This window comes from Sorex fumeus, unplaced genomic scaffold (assembly GCF_029834395.1).
Source record: "Sorex fumeus unplaced genomic scaffold, SorFum_2.1 ptg000265l, whole genome shotgun sequence".
In the NCBI taxonomy this organism is placed as follows: domain Eukaryota; kingdom Metazoa; phylum Chordata; class Mammalia; order Eulipotyphla; family Soricidae; genus Sorex; species Sorex fumeus.
In genome coordinates, this window is record NW_026606322.1 from 2,297,010 (window position 1) to 2,318,162 (window position 21,153).

Genomic DNA, 21,153 nt, shown 5'->3' on the forward strand with positions numbered 1-21,153 from the left:
CAGCAACCTTAAACCTCCTTATTCTGCTCTTGTCTGTATCTTAAAGAACTCCAAGAGATCACTGAGGTCTAATTTCTCTCCACATTGCCATGTTGCATTTTTCCTCAAACTTTCCTCTTTGTTGAAGAATTCAGTGAAACACAGCTTAATTTTATTCACCCCCCGCCCCTAGCTTTCCTTGTCTAGACAGAAACTCACTGTAGTAATTGCCCTAGACCTCTCCTAGCCATCTTTCCTACTAGCAATTGCTTATATAGTGTGATGATGATTACATCCACATATAGCTTCAAAATTCTTGGATAGATAATATAGACTTCTAATGCCCATTTACCTCTAATGCTGCTAGCATGTTAGCATGTCTAACTCAAATATTTTCTAACTCAAATTATTTTGTAATAGAATTTTTAGTATACAGATACAAAACAAATAGGCAAATTTAGAATTAAAAAAAATCCACAAGTAATAGTTGGAAAATTCTACCCCTATCTCTCAGTAGTTGATAGAATAACTGGATAAAAAATCAGGAATGCCAAAAAAGAAATGGGTTTCTTTTTACATGTGTGAAGAATTGTTTACAGTTGATAAGTAATCTTTGCGATTTTATAAATATGTCACTTGTCACTTGTCATCCTGTTGATCATCAATTTGCTTGAGCGGGCTCCAGTAACGTCTCCATTTGTCCCTGTCGTGTGCTAGTGTAGCCTAATAGCATATTGGAGGCTCTCTCAGGGTCAGGGGAACGAGGCCCTTTATTGTTACTGTTTTTGGCATATCGAATATGCCATGGGGAGCTTTCCAGGTTCTGCAATTATAATAAATATGACAAATTACTAGTTAGTGCCTGGCTAGATGTTGTTTTTTACTTCTAAAAACTCACAACTTTAACATTGTCCTTTGAGATAATATCAGTAACCTCAGAACCTTATATTTATATGTTGATTCCGTCAAGTAATATTTGTTAATATCCATTGAACTTCCAGACATTGCATTGGGTGCTACAATTAATTTTATTGTTTTGAAATATAAATTAAATATGTTTATAATTATTTAATAATAACATGTGCTATGAAGATGATAATTTTAAATTATAGGACTAGTAAGATTATAAAATTATTATTATTATTTTCTAAAGAGAATTGTGGAGTTATATCTTTAACCCCGTACTCCATCATGACCTGTAAGAAAGTGACAAAGTACAGAAAGGAAATGACTTGCTTGAGGTCCCAGACTAAATGGGAACAGAAAGAGTTGCAGAAGTCAGAGCCCCTGCTTCTATCCAAAGTATACCCACTGGCCATTTGGATTAGAAGGCTACTGCTCCATCGACATGTAATTCAGCTGAACATCTGCTTTAGCAAAAGAGGTTTCTCCCCTCCAATTAACGGACTCCTGAACATTCCCTCACCAAATCTTCCTCATATAGAACAACATGATATTATAAAAAAACTCTTGATCAAAATCTGACTTCTTATGGGCACAGAGCTTATTCGAAGCTTCTTCATTATCCTTAATGAGATTCTGCAAATAGTTGCAAATAGTTGTTAGTTGAACAGTCTTTATGGCCTCAAACCAATGCCTCCATCTGGTTATGGTCCCTTGAAACATTCTCCATACTCTACTGCCAGCTAAGGGTCTGCCTCCTCATGACTTGAGGGCTGAGGTGCAACAGAAAAGTGATCAACAAAATCCAACTAAAACAACCCATCACCTTCTCTTATTCAGTCTTTCCTACCCAAGAAAAGAAACCTCTTCTTTGGGAGTTAAGACTTAATTTCTACCCATAACACGTTTTTAACTTCAGCAAGATGAACAAACAAACCCAGCAACGCTTCTCTTTCTAGTGAGATTTTTCTCAGTTCCTTTTCTATCTCTTTTTTATTGCTCTCTTCCCTCCCCCCTTATATTTGTAAATTCTTAGGTTTAGATTATTTAAACATCCTTACTATTTAATAATTGGCATATTGCAATCATATATATCAAAAACTCCACAATTTAGTTGGTTGGTTGACTGAACAATCTTTCCTAAACATAATACTTACTTGAATTATAGAAACTCTAACTCCCTTATGCTAATTCTTTTTTTTTTTCTTTTTGGGAAACACCCAGCAATGCTCGCGGGTTACTCCTGCCTCTACACTCAGGAATTACTTCTGGCAGTTCTTGGGGGGACCATATGGGATGCCAGGGATCAAACTCGGGTCAACTGCGTGCAAGGCAAACGTCCTACCCGCTGTACTATCGCTCTGGCCCCCCTCATGCTAATTCTTTAACGTTATTGCACATTAAAAAGCTTTTATAAAATCGACATTTTATTAAAAAAAAAAAACTGATCCCTGAACTTCACTTTCACAGATTCTTATTTAATTTGTTGTTGCATCTCAAAGATTCTCCACGTTGTTCTCGTCTGGGGGGAGGCGCGGGGGGGAAGAGTTCAGAATTTCTGAAAAACGTAAAACTTTGCCCGGGACTCACTTAAATCACTTCTACTGGGGAACCTAAAATTATGATTCTTCCTAGATCTGAGGTTCTGGGCGATTTATATGTGGAATCTATTTTCATGAGCATAGAGAAGACAGCACTACCATCATAGAGGGAAGCTGCAAATAGTTGTTAGTTGAACAGAAGCTACCCCTCCAAAGCCACAGCAACCTGTGGCCCTGACTGATGTCAGAGACTGTCATCTTAGGCCAGTGGTTCTCTAGTCGGGGGAAATTGGTCCCTGCAGGTAACAACTGACAAAATATGAAGGTATTTGGGGCTGTTGCAGTTTAAGGGAGCGCTCCTGGCATCTTGTGAGTTAGAAGTCAGGGATGCTGCTAAACACTGACAATGCCCAGAACAGAAACAATGATCTGATGCATAGTATTGCTGAGTATTATCTGATAAATATCAGTATTATCTGATAAAAGTCCCTTTTCATGTTTTTGCTTGGCAGTTTCCCCCACCTCTCTCAGTAAAAGGAATTGAATTATGAATTAAATTAGGATTTAGGAATAGAATGATTCCTAAATTCTTTCCTTCTTTCTGAAGCACAATTTCAACAGTGCTTTTCAAAACAAAAAATTTATGGATTTTTAAAATCTGAGTAGTCCCAGAATGAGATCAGGCGTGTAAAAACACAGAGGCTGCCACCTTATTGTGTATGTCAGAAGAGAGAATAATCCTAGCACTGCCTTTTCCATTTGCTTCCTTCCCATCTGACTGCTTCTCTGAGACACAGAATGAGCTAATCCCACAATGTAATGGAGGCTCTGCAGAGCTTGCTGAGAACAGACACAGCAATTACGCACCAGAAGCATCACCCAGCCCTCCAGGTGTACACAGGTCACTCCATGAGGTGTGTCCTAAGACCACTAGATTTATCAGCTGTCTGCTTTGCTGCATCAGGCCTGCAACCTAGTTAATTAATAAGAGCCGGGGTGATGTTTTGGGTAGGGTTCAGACCTGCTGTTTTTTTCCCCACTTCATGGATCATTTCATTATTAAATTTAAGTTTGATGTGATTTAAACTAAACCATCAGGAAGCCTGGGGATCAACACGGGGTTTGGTGAAGAAACTGAACCCAGTACTGCATTTACCAAATCCAATCTCAGCTGGTGCTTTTTCTTTCTCTTAAAGAAATAATTCAAAGCTCCAAGGGCTGGAAGTAGAAGTAGAACCTTCCCCTGCAGTATCAGGAGCCCACACAGAGCGAATGGTGTGCCAGAAAATAGAGCTGATTATAAATAATATAAAAAGCAGCATCAGTCAAACTCACTGATATGCCCAGTAAAATGTTAAAGAAAACAAACAGTTGCTGAAATGAGAAAGCAATGATGTAATTTTTCAATTTTTACAGTTTAAAATGCTAAGGAACAAAGACTATATAAATATATATATATATATATATATATAACTTGAACATGCATGTACATAATGCACACACTCACACATATTACAGAACCCAACAGAGCCTTTTTCAGGAAATGATGCCTATTTAAAACACACACACAAAATCATAAGAAGTCAGAGCCTCTGAGAAGGAGCAGCTGTCCTTTTTTCTGTAAAATTGATATTATTTATTTATAAGTTCTACCGTTTCCCATTGTAAAATAATTTTCCTGTATGTTTTCTTTCTCCAGCTTCGATGGAAACCATTTGAGATTCCAAAAACATCAAATAAGAAAGTGGACTTTGTGAGCGTAAGTCAATACCATCTCCACCTTCCCACTCTTCTCTCGCACACAGTGAGGAATGAAGCCATTTGCCAGTGGATTGCCAAATAGAAGCAGGCTTCAACCAGCCACAGAAACAGCACCACCTGCCTCTGTTCTCAGGGCTGGCCAAGGGACATCTTTCTTACAGGCACCATATGGCCCCTGACACCAAAGGGCATTCACGAGATGTTTTCCACATCTCTGAAGAGCTAAGGGAAATTGAACACTCACCTGCCTTGGGTTTCTTTGTTTGGGACTAGAACAGAAGTTCAGAGCCTTTTTGCTCCATGGATTTCCTTTGATCATCTGATGCAACGTCTGTTTATACAGGCATAAAGTAAATTACAAAAAACAAGCAGATTATATTAAAATGCAAAGACAAAAATTATTTTTAAAAACAAATTAAGTTTGATTATATTATATTTCTTTATTAATACCCTAAATCACAGAATCTATGAAAATCTAATAACTAGGGTTATGAGAAGTATAAGCATTGATGATATTTTGAATATCTGTGGTAACTATAGTGTGATTTTTAAAAATCTATTCTTTTCTACCTCTGACAATATTTTAAGCAGTCAATATTTATGTAACTTGTTGATTTTAATCCACCATTGAGTGAACAAAATTATACATGTCAGTCAGTGTTAAGTCAAAATGGGTCTTCATTCAAGTTCACAACCTCCCTGAAATGGATTCCAAAGCTAGAATATCATCAGTTTCAGTGTGGAGACTCTATTTTGCAAAGGCTAATTAGAACTTCTGCTTGGTAGTGAGCCCTGGGTGTACTGAAACATCTATGCTCAGAGCAAGCCCTATGTGGAGGAGAAGAATGGGGTTATGTAGGTAAAAATGTAGGTAATGGAGTGATTACAAAGAAGGTAATGCTCAAAGAAGTTGTTAGAAGGTCCTGCAGACCAACCTCAGATTACAGCTTTCTTACAGAGGATCTTAAATTGTTTGACTTCTGTTGAGTGTTTTTTTCATATCCTATGCTCCAAACCCTGTGTAGACTCATTTAAATAGACCCTAAGTTTGCAAACATATTAAAATACTAAGAGAAATCCCCAACCTGTGTGAGTTATTGATATCCACAGTAGTAAAGCTTCTTACCTTTGGGCTCTCCTGATTTCTTAGAAAGCAGAGTTGGTCAGAATGCTTTCCTCTGTGCTGTTTCTGCAGTTCATGGTTAGGACTGAGCCAAATGAGAAGCAGAGCTCCACCCTCATGGTGGGTACATTTGAAGGGCGTTAATGCTCCCAAATGTTTGCAACCTTTGTCACCAAACCTCCTAAGTGCTTGACTTTAACTCCGAAAGGGAACTCTTACAGGTTGATCTTAAGCAACTGATAAAATACCAGATAATTCTTTAGAAGTTCATCTGATGTAGATATGGAGGCTGGAAACCAGGCATAATTCAGTGGACTCTGGGTTACACAATGACAGCCTGATTCCCAGAATTCTCAGGGTTCCCAGAGAAAAATGGTAACAAAACCTGGTAGAACCTAAAAGACCCCTATAACTTTCAGGGGTGAGGAGGAGGCTGGCTCCTTGGGTTCTATTCACATTCACCCTTCCCCCTGCTGTGGGTCTCTCCCAGGGTTTGTACACCTTGTGTGGAGCTGGAGACATCAAATCTAACAATGGGCTTGCTGTTCACATCTTCCTCTGCAATACCTCCATGATAAACAGGTAAGTGACTTGATGCTGATAGAACACCCACATTCCCCAAGAACCACCAACCAGAGGGTAACAACTGTGTTGTTATTGTCATCATTGTTCTTTTCCTGAGAAATGTTTCTACACATTTGTTAGTAATTACAAAGAGCAGGGCAACAAACTGAGTATTGAGAGTATGTATTACTGGTTGGCTAGAGTGATAGCACAGCGGTAGGGCGTTTGCCTTGCACGCAGCCAACATGGCGGACCCGAGTTCGATTCCTCCGCCCCTCTCGGAGAGCCCGGCAAGCTATGGAGAATATCTCGCCCGCATGGCAGAGCCTGGCAAGCTCCCCGTGACGCATTCGATATGCCAAACACAGTAACAACAAAGTCTCCAATGGAGACGTTACTGGGCCCACTCGAGCAAATCAACGAACAACGGGAGGGCCTTTACTTTTTACTTTACTTATTACTGGTTAGGACTATAGATGTTAATTCCATATTGAGCATATACAAACTTCTTCCCTTGTCATTATTTCCTAAACAACACATGTAACAACTATTTATAACACTTTTAAATTATGGCAGGAATTAGAACTAATCTTGGGGAATTTAAAATATGGCGAAGGATATACATAAGTCATGTGCAAATACTAAATTATTTATAATAAGAAACTTGAGCATCTGTGAATTTTGATACCCATGAGGGTCCTGGAACTGTTTCCTGTGGATATGGAAGAATGACTGCATTTCTATTTTGATTAACTCCTGTCACTGTCACTGTCCTCCCATTGTTCATCGATTTGCCTGAGCGGGCCCAGTAACGTCTCCACTGGAGACTTTGTTGTTACTGTGTCTGGCATATCGAATACGTCACAGGTAGCTTGCCAGGCTCTGCTGTGCGGGCAAGATACTCTCGGTAGCTTGCCGGGCTCTCCGAGAGGGGCGGAGGAATCGAACTCGGGTCAGTCATGTTGGCTGCATGCAAGGCAAACGCCCTACCGCGGGGGATAGCACAGCGGTAGGGCATTTGCCTTGCACGCAGCCAACATGGCCGACCTGAGTTCGATTCCTCCTCCCCGCCTGCATGGCAGAGCGATGGCAAGCTACCCGTGATGTATTCAATATGCCAAACACAGTAACAAGTGTCACAATGATTAACTCCTATGGCAGTGAAAACCAGAAAAAGAATGACAGGGCACTAGAAAGCAAGAGCAGTCCAAAGGCATTTTGACTGACCAGGTTTGAGTGTGACTATCTTTACCTTGGTAAAGCTTCCCAGAGCTGCTTTTGAGTTCAAAGTCACACTGTGTGAAACACCTGTTGGGCAACAGGTACAGCTGATGGATTTGACTCTAGCTAATATATTTAAATATCCTACATATATTTTACGAATTGGATTTTTTGCTATTGTTTTGGGGCCACACCCTGAAATGCTCAAGGACTTTTTATGGCTCTGCACTCAGGAATTACTCCTGGTGGTGCTCAGGGAATCATATGGAGTACTGGGATCAAACCTGGGTCGGCTGCATGCAAAGCAAGCGCCTTACCAGCTGTTCCATCTCTCTCGCCCCTTATTGGGAACTTTAAATAAGAAAAAACAGACAAATAAATACTTGCCTTTTCATTGGGAAGCAGAATACATAGTTGTTTAGCATACTACTTGTGGAAGTGGATTGGTGTGTACCAAGCCCAGTTCCACCCTTTCTGGCTAAGTTATTCTGGGAAAGTCACTTATTTCAGCCATGAATCAGATTCAAGATCACAGTCTCTCAGAAAACACTGAACCTTTGCCTTTCATTCCAGTCTCATATCAAGCTATGTGCTTTTTCTCCATTTGAGTCACACTAGCATTCATTCCATTCCTGAACCTGCCACATGTCCTCTTATCTTGAACTGTTTGCACAAGCTATTCTTTTTGAAATACTCTAACCCTTCCCCAAGCCCATGCCTTGATAATTCATGCAGATTTCAGATTACATGTCCCTTCTTCAGGGAAGCTCTGGTTGACTTCTGAGTGTATTTCAGATTCATTATTCTTTCATTCCCCTTAATTTTACTTTGGTAATGCCATTTGTTTGCAAAAATATACTTCTATTTATGACTTTCTATAGACTTTTGGCTACATGAGGACAGAGACTGGGTAATTTTTCTCACCATTTCATATAGTGCACTGAGCCTGTCATACAGTGAATACTAAACAATTAGTGGAGTGAATTTTCATTGGTCCAGGTGGTGTCAACACTGAAAATTATAAGAATTATCTATTTTTTTCAGATGTTTTTACAATTCAGATGGGGATTTCTTAATTGGTAAGTTCAGACTCTATTGTAAATTAAATCCTAGTCCCATGCTGTCTTTCAATTTCACACATATCCTTTTCCTTCAACCTTCAGTCTTATTTGGTTCAATCTATAGACTGAAGTCTAAAGGCTATTGGTTGTCTGAAAAAGATTGCTAGTGTACTGCATAGACTATTCTATTTTCTTGTTTCTATTCTTCATCATTCTGGCCCTTTCTAATATGGCATACCTAGCAGTTTAAAAGAAATTCTGACATGACATTAAACTTGTCCCCCAAAAGACCACCTGTCCTTGATATCTACAATCTAAACATAAATTTGCATGAGACCATCTTAATGAAACGTCTATTAAAGATTTATCAAGTCAACCCATTTTATATTATTATCATTATCTGGAAGTCAATATTTTGATGTAAACATGAAATATGCTAATACCAGCCTCCTGTTGGAACTAGCAAAAACGAATAATTTTTCCATTCCATTGTTGCTACTCTTTCTAGTCACTTCACAGTATTGTGCATATATGCATTCTGTACTTGGCAACCAAAAAAATGGGGGAGGAGGAGAGTTTTTTTTTCATTCCCTTTCTTCTAAATAGTTAAAGACCTAACATGAGTCATTAGAATAGACATTTTTTGCCCGTGAAACTAAATAAAGCCCTTTTCTTTGAGATGAAAAATCAAGTATAGCCCTTAAGTTCTATGACCGTTCCTGAGATGGTTCTCCCTTGGAAAGAGTTTCTCACTGCTGCCCTGTGCTTTGTGTTAGTTCCCCAGAAAGGGAAACTTCTCATTTACACCGAGTTTGGAAAGATGCTGGTGCAGCCCAATGAGATCTGCGTCATTCAGGTTGGTGATGTGTCCCCTTTCTCTCCTTGCTTCTCCCTAATTTTGGAGCAATCAGATGCTGCAGCTGCTGCTATTTCCAACTCTAAAATTTCTCTGTCATGTCTGGGCAAAAGGGAGGGAGTTTGAATTACAAAGAAGGGCAAACATGCACTGGTGCCTGTTTTTGTTTTAAAATGGTACAATCACAAAGCAATCAGCGTTTGTCAATTCAAGTTCCTTCAAATTCAGGATAAGGCTTTGAGTCCTACGGAAAAGGGTAGAAAGTAGTAAGAATAGATCTCTTTAAATTTTTGACTAAATTAGTATCTCTGAAGCCAGTGAGAAGTTAAGCCAGAATTAGTTTGAATCACGGATGTAATTAAAGTTATTTTTCTAATTAATCTTTGAGTTAGCCATCTCTCATACATAGCCCTGTTAGATGACTATAACCGTTCTCTTGCACATTATGCCCTGGGGGGAAAGGGGTATCTTCATAACTGAAGCTATGACTTGGTGATGTACAACAGTGTCTTCTTCCTGTTCCAGAGAGGAATGCGATTCAGCATAGATGTCTTCGAAGAGACAAGGGGCTATATCCTGGAAGTCTATGGTGTCCACTTTGAGTTGCCAGACTTAGGACCAATTGGTAAATATTCCCTATTACCCTTTAAGTCCCTTAGGATACAAGACACAGAAAATTGCCTGAGAGTTCATTATTCTTCTCCCTTTATCATTTTTCAAATTTCAGCTTTCCCCTCCAAACAACTTTTCTGACCAAGTGCAGTTGGGATTTTCAGAAACAGTGAAACCTCCTAAGAGTTTAAACTTAGGTTTGGATTTCTATGTTCAGAGATTCTGTGAAGTGTGACTGACAAACAAATGAATTGAACTCTTTATCAGCTTATCAGAATAATCAGAATATTGATCCCATAACTAGTTTTAGCTTTCATGTACCAAGGATTGCGAGAGGAACATCTTTAGAAGCAAGCCTTTTCACCAAATCCCATACATAACAGAAAGTGACTTAGCTACCCCTTCTAAGTCTCTCTTTTTCTCTTTTTGCTTTTTGGGTCACACCCGGCGATGCACAGGGGTTACTCCTCGCTCATGCACTCAGGAATTACTCCTGGTGGTGCTTGGGGAACCATCTGGGATACTGGGAATCAAACACCCTACCTGATGTGCTATTACTCCAGCCCCAAGTCTCTCTTATAAACACATATAGAACACTGAAAGCAAGACAGTGTGTCATAGATTTGTAGTTATACAGTGTATACCCCTCAAAGGATGTATAAATTTAGATTTCTGTTTTCCAAGTCACCAGGTAGAGCTTGTCAAAGAAGTGAGACTGGACAATGAAAATTTGAGAGAAAATAAAGAGGGAAAGGGTAGCTTAAACAAAAACATCCAAGTGGGAATGAGCTTTGTGAATAGAAAAGAAATCATCTTCTCAACTAATTGAAAAAAAAATAGAAATGTCAGATGCTATATTCCTCTGCAAAGGGAAACTCCACTGAAATATGTGTAATCTAAAAACTTCACATTCCTACTGAGCACACTCCACAAAACCCACCCACTTAGCAATAAAAAAAAGAAGAAGAAGAAGAAAGAAAGAAACCAGAGCACATCGCTCACTGCTATGGAGCTGGAAACCACAGCTGCCATGAGTCAGATTTCAACCTTCAAAATCAAACTAGGCAAGCTGGAGAGAAGGGAGGGAGGAAGGAGGGTTTGTTCTCAAAACATCTCTTCCCGAGAACTGGAGTGATTGGGATAATTGGCCTTTGGTTTCATCTCTGGTGTGTTTGCTGAAGGTGGTAGCCACACCTCCCAGCTCTTCCTTTCCTTGTTAACAGCTTTTTAAAAGCAAAACAGGGACAGGACAGCATGTGCCTTCTGGTCACTCCCCTGGGGGATCCGAATAGTCAGAGACGGGTGGGCGGTGGCAGAGAGGCAGCTGGAGCCCTGCGGGCGTCTGTCATCCTGTTCGCCACCGGCTCTTCCCACTTTGGTCTGGCTTCCTGCTGCTCTGCAGGCAGCCGAGCCTCTAGGTTCCGGGAACACGTACCCTCTGGAAAATATATATAATTTACTAACCAGCTGGGGGCTCATTTTTTTTTAACCCCAGGAAGTGAAAAACGATAAAACACTCCCTGGGTCTCTCCTCTCAGAGTTAAATTATGTTTTTGCACTTATTCTTTTCATTCTCAGTCTTTTGATTTACTTTCTTTGTCTGGAGGGAGCACTTGCAAAGCAAAGGTAAACAGGCAAGTGCTGAATTCTTTCCCCCTCAGTGGCAGATGGATTCATCAGGCTCCAGAGTAGTGTTAGAGACTTGGATTGATTCTGAATTTTTTCTAAAAGCAGAGGCATGCCTGGGGCAACAGTATATAACCCTTCTTTCTCAAGGGCTCTGGATGAAATCTGAATTTATCAGGGTTTATGGAAGAGGGAATGGAAGACCTAGTATTCTATCATAGTTTCTGTTATCATTTTTTAAAAAATTCTTTCTCTCCTCCCCTCCCCTGTAGTGATACAATAGTTCATGTAAAATGTTTATAAACTATATCCACAACTTCAGGAGGTAATGTTGGTCAAGATGAAAATATGTACATATTCTTTTTCCCCGACCAAATACGTTGCGTCTTCCTGTACGAGGTACCAGACTTGGGATTCAAAGAATCTTTGAACAATGAAGCAAAGTGTCCTTGTTCAACCATAGGCATTTTCCCTTATGTGACTTCTTTCTTACGTGTCTAAAAGACTTTGGGGTTGTTGTGTTCTAGGAGCCAACGGCTTGGCTAATCCTCGTGATTTCTTGATACCTGTCGCCTGGTATGAAGATCGCCAAGTGCCAGGTGGCTACACAGTGATTAATAAGTACCAGGGCAAGCTATTTGCTTCCAAACAGGTAATTGAAAAAGTTGGTAAGCAAGAGAAGGAATAAATAGTTGTTGAACACTTAGTAATTTCCAAGTCCATGCTTTACAAATGCCACTCTTTACCAGGCCACTATGATCCTACAAAAAAGAAACTGTTTGCTCTATTTGTAGTAATGTAAATACTGATATAGTGGCAATTTACCAAATGTCACAGTAAAAAGCAAAAGCGAACATTTGAAAATGCGTCTGAATCCAAAAGGCATGTTCATTCCATTCCATGATCAATGGAAAACTCAAGCTTATACAGGACTCTGTAAATGATGTGGAAAACATAAGATAAAGGCAGAATAATACTGTCTGAAAAAGATAATCAATTAATAAATAGATCATCTAATATTCTTTTTCACCAAGAGCCATCATATTTCATAGCAAGCAATGTTTGATACAAACAAGTAGATTCAGCTAATTAACTTGACTTTGTTTATACCACCATCTTCATAATACAAAAACTAAGTAAAGGCATAAAAGAATAAAAATATTCATGATATTTTTATATATTTTATATATCTATATATTTTATATATTTATATATTTTATATATTCATATATCCATAATATATGAAAATATTATTGCTTAATACATTGCATAAAAGTATATTAGATTAAAGTAATCATGATAAGGGCTGGAGCGATAGCACAGCGGGTAGGGCGTTCGCCTTACAAGCGGCCAACACGGCCGACCCGAGTTCGATTCCTCCGCCCCTCTCGGAGAGCCCGGCAAGCTACCGAGAGTATTCGATATGCCAGACACAGTAACAACAAAGTCTCCAATGGAGACGTTACTGGGCCCGCTCGAGCAAATCGACGATCAACGGGAGGGCCTTTACCTTTACCTTTAATCATGATAAAAGTAACCCAAAGATATCTTCAATATCTTTGCTTTATTTTTTCTCATTTAACTATTTCTCATATTTTGCCAAGGTGTGTTATTTTCCTTGAATAGCAGAAGCAAAAGCTGACTAGTCACTTTAAATTAACTCCTAAGGGTTTTCTGTGACCCCTACATCAACATAATCTCATTTTCTGGGGCAGAATGTCTCAAAATGTGGTTCAGAGACCATTTGCTTTAGAAGTTCTTTGAAATATTTTTTCTTTTTAAATTAAAACTCTTAGGTACAATTTCACCTTGCAAAAATTATAACCTTGTGAATGAGGCAGGCTCATTTTACTGTTTTTTGACATGAGGTTGATGGAAAACCACCATCCTAGAACAGCCAACAGTTACATGGTCTTCACTTTCCAAGTGAACCCTGCGCTGCACATTCTCTGTGTATTCCCAGACTTGCTCTCCTTTCTCGACCATGATCTGTGCCCCTGGAGGTTAACCTAAATGAACTGTATACCCCAGGCTCCCTCGTCAGCTAACCTTCATTTATGTTCAACCATTTGAAGGTACTCACAGGAAATATGAGGGAAGGAGGAAGTAAGTGTTTGGGTTTTCTTTCCTCTTCATCTTTTCGACCTAGACCCGAATCCCTTCAAAATCTTAGTGTCTATTTGAGAGCTCCCACTGGGTGTGGGTATGGTGGAGCGAAGAGACGATAAGCACATCTCGTCCAAGTGACATCTTATATTGAAAACTCAAAAGTGATCATGGTAATAGTATCACACGCCAGAAATGAGCAAATGCAGAGCTTTTGATTATCCCCCCAGAAATCTAGTGACTCAGCACTTACTAGCAAGTCCCTAAGATGGCCCCTTCCTCATGGTTTTAGTTCTTGCTGGGTTCTGAAACAATATTCCCTTCCTGTACCCTACCAGCCAGGTAATGGCAATGTCATCCTGCTGTTGTTAGCCCACTCACTTAACCCTAATCACACTATTCTGAATAGCTTCTTTATTTAAGTCTCTAGAACATTCTGAGCTGAGTTCTATTCTCAGAAAGAACCATAGAGGTGATGAGTACTACTTTTCTACAGCAGACCACTGATCTTCTCATACCCCAAGGCAGATCTAAGAAGCAGCCTCAAGGGACTTTTCTGAAATCTCAAGGCCTTAATACTAAAAATCTTACAAACATTCATCCCCTTTTGCACTGGCCAACCCAGACACTACATCTGTTAGCAGCATCTCTGGACAGTAATTACCTGAAAAGCAGTATCTACCTTTTATTCCAGGAAACTTGGGATGTGGCCAAGATTCTTAGAATTATTGGCATCCACAAATTGTAACCATTTTGCTTAAGAAACTTGCTGACTGGTAATGGGATTGGTGTTGAAATATTATATGCTTAAAACTCAACTATCAATCACTTTGTCAATCATGGTTCTTTAAATTAAACAATTCTTTTAAAACTATTGGCATATGCTAGAGAGAGAGAGAATACAGTAGATAAGTCTTGCATGGGGCTGATCGGGACTCGATCCCCAATACTCTAAGCACTCTAGGAGTGATGTTTGAGAGCCAGGAGTAAACCCTGAGCACTATCTATAAACAAAACAAACAAAAAAAAAACAAGAAACTGTTGACAAGGCACTATTTGGAGAATGGTTGTGTTTCTGCTGCACATGTGTCCTGTGATCAGAGGCACTGCAGTGTTTGAACTAGAAGGAGGGTTAATGGCCAAAGGGGAGGTAGTTCAGGGCATATGAAGCAATCACAGAATGAACCAGGATTATACTTCTCCAAAATGATGGCGTTATTAAATTATAAGAACAAAATAAAATACAAAAAGAGAGTGATGCCTAGTACAAACTGTAGAACCACAGCTATGAAAGCATCAGGTATTAAGATCAACCTTTCCTGCTCTTTGTGACCAGGATGTCTCCCCATTCAATGTTGTGGCCTGGCATGGGAACTATACTCCCTACAAGTACAACTTGGAGAATTTCATGGTTATCAACGCGGTGGCCTTTGATCACGCAGTAAGTCTGGATAATGGAGTGCTTTGGGTCCTAGGACAACCTTTGGGTGGGAGGAGTCTATAGTACACCCTGAGATTTATTAGCTCAACATTTTCAGTGTCACCCTTGGAAGCTCAGAATTTAGTTATTTGTCACTGTGCCAACAGGAATTTCTATCATCTGCAACAAAGTGAAGAAATAAATCACATAACTAGCGAGGGAGCAAGACCAGACACAAAACACTCACCCGTGAATACAGCTCTGTTTGCTACAGAATTTACAGTAGCTCTCATAGATGGATAAAAATCTGATATTGGGCAAAAGGAGAGAGAGAAGAGGAAGGAGGGTTGCCTTCCTTAGAGGCAGGCTGGCTGGAAATGCGGGGTATTGGGGGATGGTGGGAGGGAGACAGGGGGCACTGGTGGTGAGAAGTGTGCACTGGTGGAGGGATGGGTACTGGATCATTGTGTGACTGAAACCCAGTGATGACAGCTTTGTAATGGTCTATCTCATGGATATTCAATAAAAAAATTTTTAATAGGTTAAAAAAAATCTGGTATTGAGGAAGGTGATACATTTTCATATGCAAAAACCAGCGGCTAATGTTAGTGATGGACTCATGAGAAAGGAAACTTTCTGGATTCATAAAATTCTCTGGCCTACTCATTAATGTCAAAGCTGCTTGTTCTGGCTACCAGTGAACTCTACATCAAACTGTTTTGTTTTTATTTTCCTCCATTTATAACTTATTTTTAAGCCATTTTTATTTAGGAACGTGCATTTATAATATTGTGACTCATACTTTCATGGATACATCATTCCACACCACACCTACCATTTAAGTACCCACTTCCCTCCATCTGTGTCCTCAAGACCCTCTCACCCACCCCACCACGTAAGTTCAGATCTAGACAAATTCTTCAGTTCTTATTAATTTGACCATTTTTGTTCCCTTACTATGTATCTTTTCTCATCTCTCTCATTTTTTTCTTTTTATATTTTCAGCACAGCTAAACCAAAATTCAAAACAAAGTGAATAGATAGATGACAAATTGATAAAGTAAATATTTTTTTCAAAAACATATCCTTTTTTTTACATATCTATATAGCACTGTTCTCCCATTGTTCATCGATTTGCTTGAGGGGGCACCAGTAACGTCTCCACTGTGAGACTTGTTGTTATTGTTTTTGGCATATCGAATACCCCACGGGAAACTTGCCAAGCTCTGCCATGTGGGAGGGATACTCTCGGTAGCTTGCTGGGTTCTCCGAGAAGAACGGAGAAATCAAACCAGAGTGGGCCTCGTGCAAGGCAAATGCCCTACCCGCTATGCTATCACTTCAGCCCCAAGGGCAGCATACATATCTATAATTAAAAGTAATATTATTACTAATTTTGTGCTGACAAATTTTAAGATTTAATGAAATAGATAAATCCTACAAATGTAAAATTTAGTAAGAATGAAAAGAATTAAGAAAAATTTAATGTGCTCACTTCAGCATCACATATGCTAAAATTAGTAGATTGGCATGGCCCCTCTGCAAAGATAAAAAGGTAAAGGTAAAGGCCCTCCCGTTGATCGTCGATTTGCTCGAGCGGGCCCAGTAACGTCTCCATTGGAGACTTTGTTGTTACTGTGTCTGGCATATCGAATACTCTCGGTAGCTTGCCGGGCTCTCCGAGAGGGGTGGAGGAATCGAACTCGGGTCGGCCATGTTGGCTGCGTGCAAGGCAGACGCCCTACCCACTGTGCTATCGCTCCAGCCCTTTTTTGGGGCTGGAGCGATAGCACAGCAGGTAGGGCGTTCGCCTTACAAGCGGCCAACATGGCCAACCCGAGTTCGATTCCTCCGCCCCTCTCGGAGAGCCCGGCAAGCTACCGAGAGTATTCGATATGCCAGACACAGTAACAACAAAGTCTCCAATGGAGACGTTACTGGGCCCGCTCGAGCAAATCGACGATCAACGGGAAGGCCTTTACCTTTACCTTATTTTTAAATAATGAAGAAGAAAATTTTAAGGGGAGAATCTGAATAGGTTTATGAAGTATTAAAGTGTGCTTTATCCTAAAAAGGGAATATTGGCCTTTCATTAGAAAGAATTATATTATAGATACTGCTTAAGTGTCTGCCACTTAATAAGCAATGGATTATAATAAAAATCTCTATGGATATATAAAAAGATCTAATCAGACATAACATTTTATAAAAATGAAATGTTAATTTTTATAGAGAATATATAGAATCTCTTAGCAAAAAATGAGTAAACAAACCTTTCTGAAACCCATAGAAAGTAACCATAAATGTCATGTATGCCACACTTGATGCCAAGTGCTGAGAAGTTTGTCTTGCCTTTGGTTTTGGTTTTTGTTTTGGTTCACACCCAGAGATGCTAGGGTTACTCCTGGCTTTGCACTCAGGAGTTACTCCTGGCAGTTGCTTGGGGAACCATATAGGATGCCAGGGATCAAACCCAGGTCAGCCACGCGCAAGTCCTACCCACTACACTGTCACTTCACTCCCACAGCCCCAGTCCCTCTAGCCTTTTAAAGGAGCTTCTTTAATGCTTCTTTCAAGATTGGTTTAGAGCCCATGAATTCCCTAGGCTGTTAGCTGTGCTTGAAGCTCTCTATTGTTCCTTTAAATACGAATGGTAGTCTAGCTAGATCGGGTATTGGTGATGTGAGTTCAGTGAGTTTGGGTACTATATCCCTCCCTTCTCTTCTGGCTCATGTGATAGATCTATTGTGAATTTCATGGACTTTCTTTTCATGTAAGTTCCTTTATTGATTTTGTTGCCTTCAATATGCTGTCTCTATCTGAATTTTGTCATTTTGAGCACAATTTGTCTTGAAGTTTCCCTATTTGAATCTATTTTCACTGGGACCCTGAGAGCCTCTTGGATCTCTGTCCCTGTATTCCTCAAATCTGTAAAATTCTTACCTAAGATTTTTCAACTATTATTTCTTTATTGAATTTGCCTTATTCTTTAGGGACCTCTATGATTCTTACATTGTTCCTCTTTTTTATCCAGGGTGCTCTGCCATGCTACTTTTCAGACTATTTCCCACTTTCCATTGTTTTCTAGCAGCTTCCTCCATCTCTCTTGGAGCTCCTTTACCTTTTCCTTCACTGCTGTTCTATATCACCTACTATACTCTTCATTTCTGTTTGCAATTTTCTTATTTAAGCACTCGTATTTTCTTGTGCTTTGCTGATTATCTGTACCATTCTTTCCTTGCGTTCACTAAATGTCCTCACCAGGGTGTCACTAACGTCATTGTCTGAGAATTTACTGAGCTGGCTGGTGCTGGCAGAACCTTCTGTGTTATTGTTTTCTCTCACTGAATAGGAGGGCTATGTGTCTTCCCCACTGGACTTACTGAGCTCCTGCTGCACTGAGAGTGAATCTTTGGAGTTACACCCCGCTGGGATTCTCTGAGAATTAGGCTAGGAATTGCTCTTTTCCTTGCCTGCGGGTCTTTACCCAGTAGTAGGAAGTTTGACTGTTAGCAGTGTGAAATTTGATGAGGAGTTGTTGCTTCAGGAGCTTATGGAGCTGTGCCTGTTGAAATAGCAGAGGTTGGCTTCCAGGGCCTAGCCAGAAGTGGGAAATCACCTGCCAGTTCTGAGAAGGCCTCAGAGTTGTCAGTCAGGAAATTGATCTACGTGGAGGTGTTGCACAAGGAGAAGAGGTTCAGGAGCTGTGAAGCTGGGTCCCTCAAAAATCCAAACTGTCTTTTTTAGCAGCAATGGAGTGGAAAGCCCTCGTATGAAGTTTCTCACGCATTCAGTGCTTGAATTTAGACCAAAGAAAGCTTAGAGTATGAACTTGGTCACATTTTTTCATTTAATTAGGCAGCTACCAATGGTCCCCTGACTACAGACCAGGCCCCCAAGGCCCCACATTCTTGATAAACTGCAGTCCTGAGTTCCTGGGGGAAAGTTTATTTTGCAAACTAATTTATAATAGATTAATTTAACCCACAGGCTAAAGGGATAATTAGAGCTGAAGCCAGAGAACCAGAGACAAAAACATTTCTCAGAGCCAGGTCAGCTTATCTCAGGGTGGGGGGAGGAAGAAGACAAAACTGCTTTTCTGACAATCAGCTACTCTTAACAACACCAAAGGGGAAAGGAAATTAGGCATCAAACCCAAAGCAGCATGGAAAAAAGGGGATCCTGAGACTTTAGTGGAGCTTTATTGGAGTCTCACTGCCTTTTCTTCAGTGGTTTATCTTTTCTCATAGTAGCTGAAGAGCTATTTATTCTCACACAATGAGGGTTAGGGTTTTTTGACTTGCATTTACACAGGCTCAGTCTTCTCTGTGCTGCTGCTACAATAGTTATTTTTTTTCCAAGATTCAGATTTGTTCATTTCTGTCACTGTGTTAGGATGCCTTTGTAGGCTCCCCGTGGTTTAGGATGAAGTGTGAGCTCCAACGTGTCCTGTCTGATGCTGTTTGCCATCTGGCTGTAGATTCATTTTCCAGAACCTCTCTTCCTTCTGTCAATGCACCCAAATTTTGCTTCTTAACAAGATTTCTGTGAATTTTGCTATTTTCTCTGTACTTGAATTGTCTTCTCTATTCTTTCCTTCCTTGGCTCCCTTCCTTTTCCTTTTTATCTCCTTTCATTCTTTATGACCCATATCAAACGTCATTTCCTCTCTGAAGCCTCCCCTGATCCTCTAAGAGTCAGGCATTCCTTCCTCTGCATTCCTTGAGATCTTTAGCTAAGAAACCAGATTTCCTTTTGCACCTTGCTGTGATTAGTTGTTCCCACACCTATTCTATAACTTCCTGTCCGCCTCCATAACCAAGAATGCTTGATCATTTAAAATTTTTTTTTGTTGAATAAATGTTTACTAGAGAATCTGGGCCTTGCACCAAAGGGTAGATCCAAGACAAATTCTCTCAGAGACAGGGCATGGAGAAGGGCAATTTTTATTGTGTTGTTGGCTTTATATTTTGTTTTGTTTTTTAACTTACAGTTAGCAAGCACTACCATCCATATGGCTCTAGTGTCCTCCCTTCTACTCTGATGACCTCAGTTTTCTCTGCAATGCCCACTGGTTTATTTTTCTCTTGTTTTGTCATTCATATCCTTTTCCCCCTTATTTTCACATAAGGAAAGAAAGGCACATCATCTATGACTTTTATACTTTATAATGACATCTGAAAGCAAACATGATTGATTTCAATTAAATTGAATATCTATTCTTCCACTGAAGGGTTCTAAGTTTCTTTTAAATCATAATAAGTGCCTCCCCAACCCCACCTCCCAACAATTCTCTTCCACACAACTACTACTAACAGTGATGTAAATGATATATATGTCTGAGTAGCCTGAGGGTCAAACAAGGTTTAAAAAACAAAGACTTAGTTATCAGCCCTTTCTGCCCAAGAATACCATCTGGATTCTGTGATGTCCTCAAAGAGAAGCACATCCTAGACCCACATCAAAATTCAGATATTCTTTTTATATCTATTTCAACCTTTCTATCATGAGCTCCCTGCAGTTCATCCCAGCTCTTGGGTCACCCCAAGCTGAGAGTAGGAGGTGAGCACCACTGGTTTTCAAATGCCTGGGGTAGTACTTACAGGAAATGGGACTCAGCAGGGTGAAACACAGCTCAAAATTCTCTTAGCTGGTGTTAATTCATTTTGCTGCAAGCACAGCAAGAAGGGAACATCAGATGGGTGATTACTGCCCCTTAAAAACAAGTCCACAGCCTGGCCTGTGTGTTCTGCACACAAATTATTGTCACTTGTGAACACCTCCCAGCGCACAGGACATGTGTATCATTGTACAGTCACCTCCCTTTCCTGTGTGTTTAGTTTCCGTGTGCTGTGCTTTCGCAGGACCCTTCCATTTTCACCGTGCTGACTGCCAAATCTCTCCGCCCTGGAGTGGCCATTGCTGATTTTGTAATTTTCCCACCTCGATGGGGGGTTGCTGATAAGACCTTCCGGCCTCCATATTACCACAGTAAGTCTTTTTTTTTTTTTTTGGCCAAAATCACATCTATAAATTAAAGATAGCAAAGCAGTGAGCATCCCGTAGAGGGAAAAAGGTGGGACTTGGGAAAGTGTTTCTGTCCTGGGTGCTCAGAATTCTTCCTCCTGGACCTAAATGCCATTGCCAAGTGCTTTTAGCTTGTAGACTTGTAACAGTTTTGGTGGGGATGGCAAGTGGGGTTGATTCTGAAAATGATACACAGTCAATTCCCCAAGTCTAGTTCCTCTGGCCCTAAAAAGAGGAGGAAAGTCTGGTAAAATATATACCAAGACATTTCTTTACTTTTCAGATACTTCTTTTGGGAGATGGGGAGTTTGTTGTTTTATGAAAGCTGGTTACCTAATTCTGTTTTAAAACTA

General features: G+C 40.1%; 1 protein-coding gene across 1 annotated transcript in view; it reads left to right on the forward strand.

The window, feature by feature from the left end:
• Positions 1-21,153, forward strand: part of HGD (homogentisate 1,2-dioxygenase) — a 52,567-nt gene that overhangs the window by 20,719 nt on the left and 10,695 nt on the right. The window contains exons 5-12 of the mRNA XM_056109220.1: positions 4,123-4,182; positions 5,798-5,889; positions 8,137-8,171; positions 8,930-9,009; positions 9,535-9,634; positions 11,775-11,899; positions 14,690-14,794; positions 20,638-20,764. Of these exons, the coding sequence (XP_055965195.1) occupies positions 4,123-4,182; positions 5,798-5,889; positions 8,137-8,171; positions 8,930-9,009; positions 9,535-9,634; positions 11,775-11,899; positions 14,690-14,794; positions 20,638-20,764 (724 nt within the window). The remainder of the gene's footprint in view (positions 1-4,122; positions 4,183-5,797; positions 5,890-8,136; positions 8,172-8,929; positions 9,010-9,534; positions 9,635-11,774; positions 11,900-14,689; positions 14,795-20,637; positions 20,765-21,153) is intronic.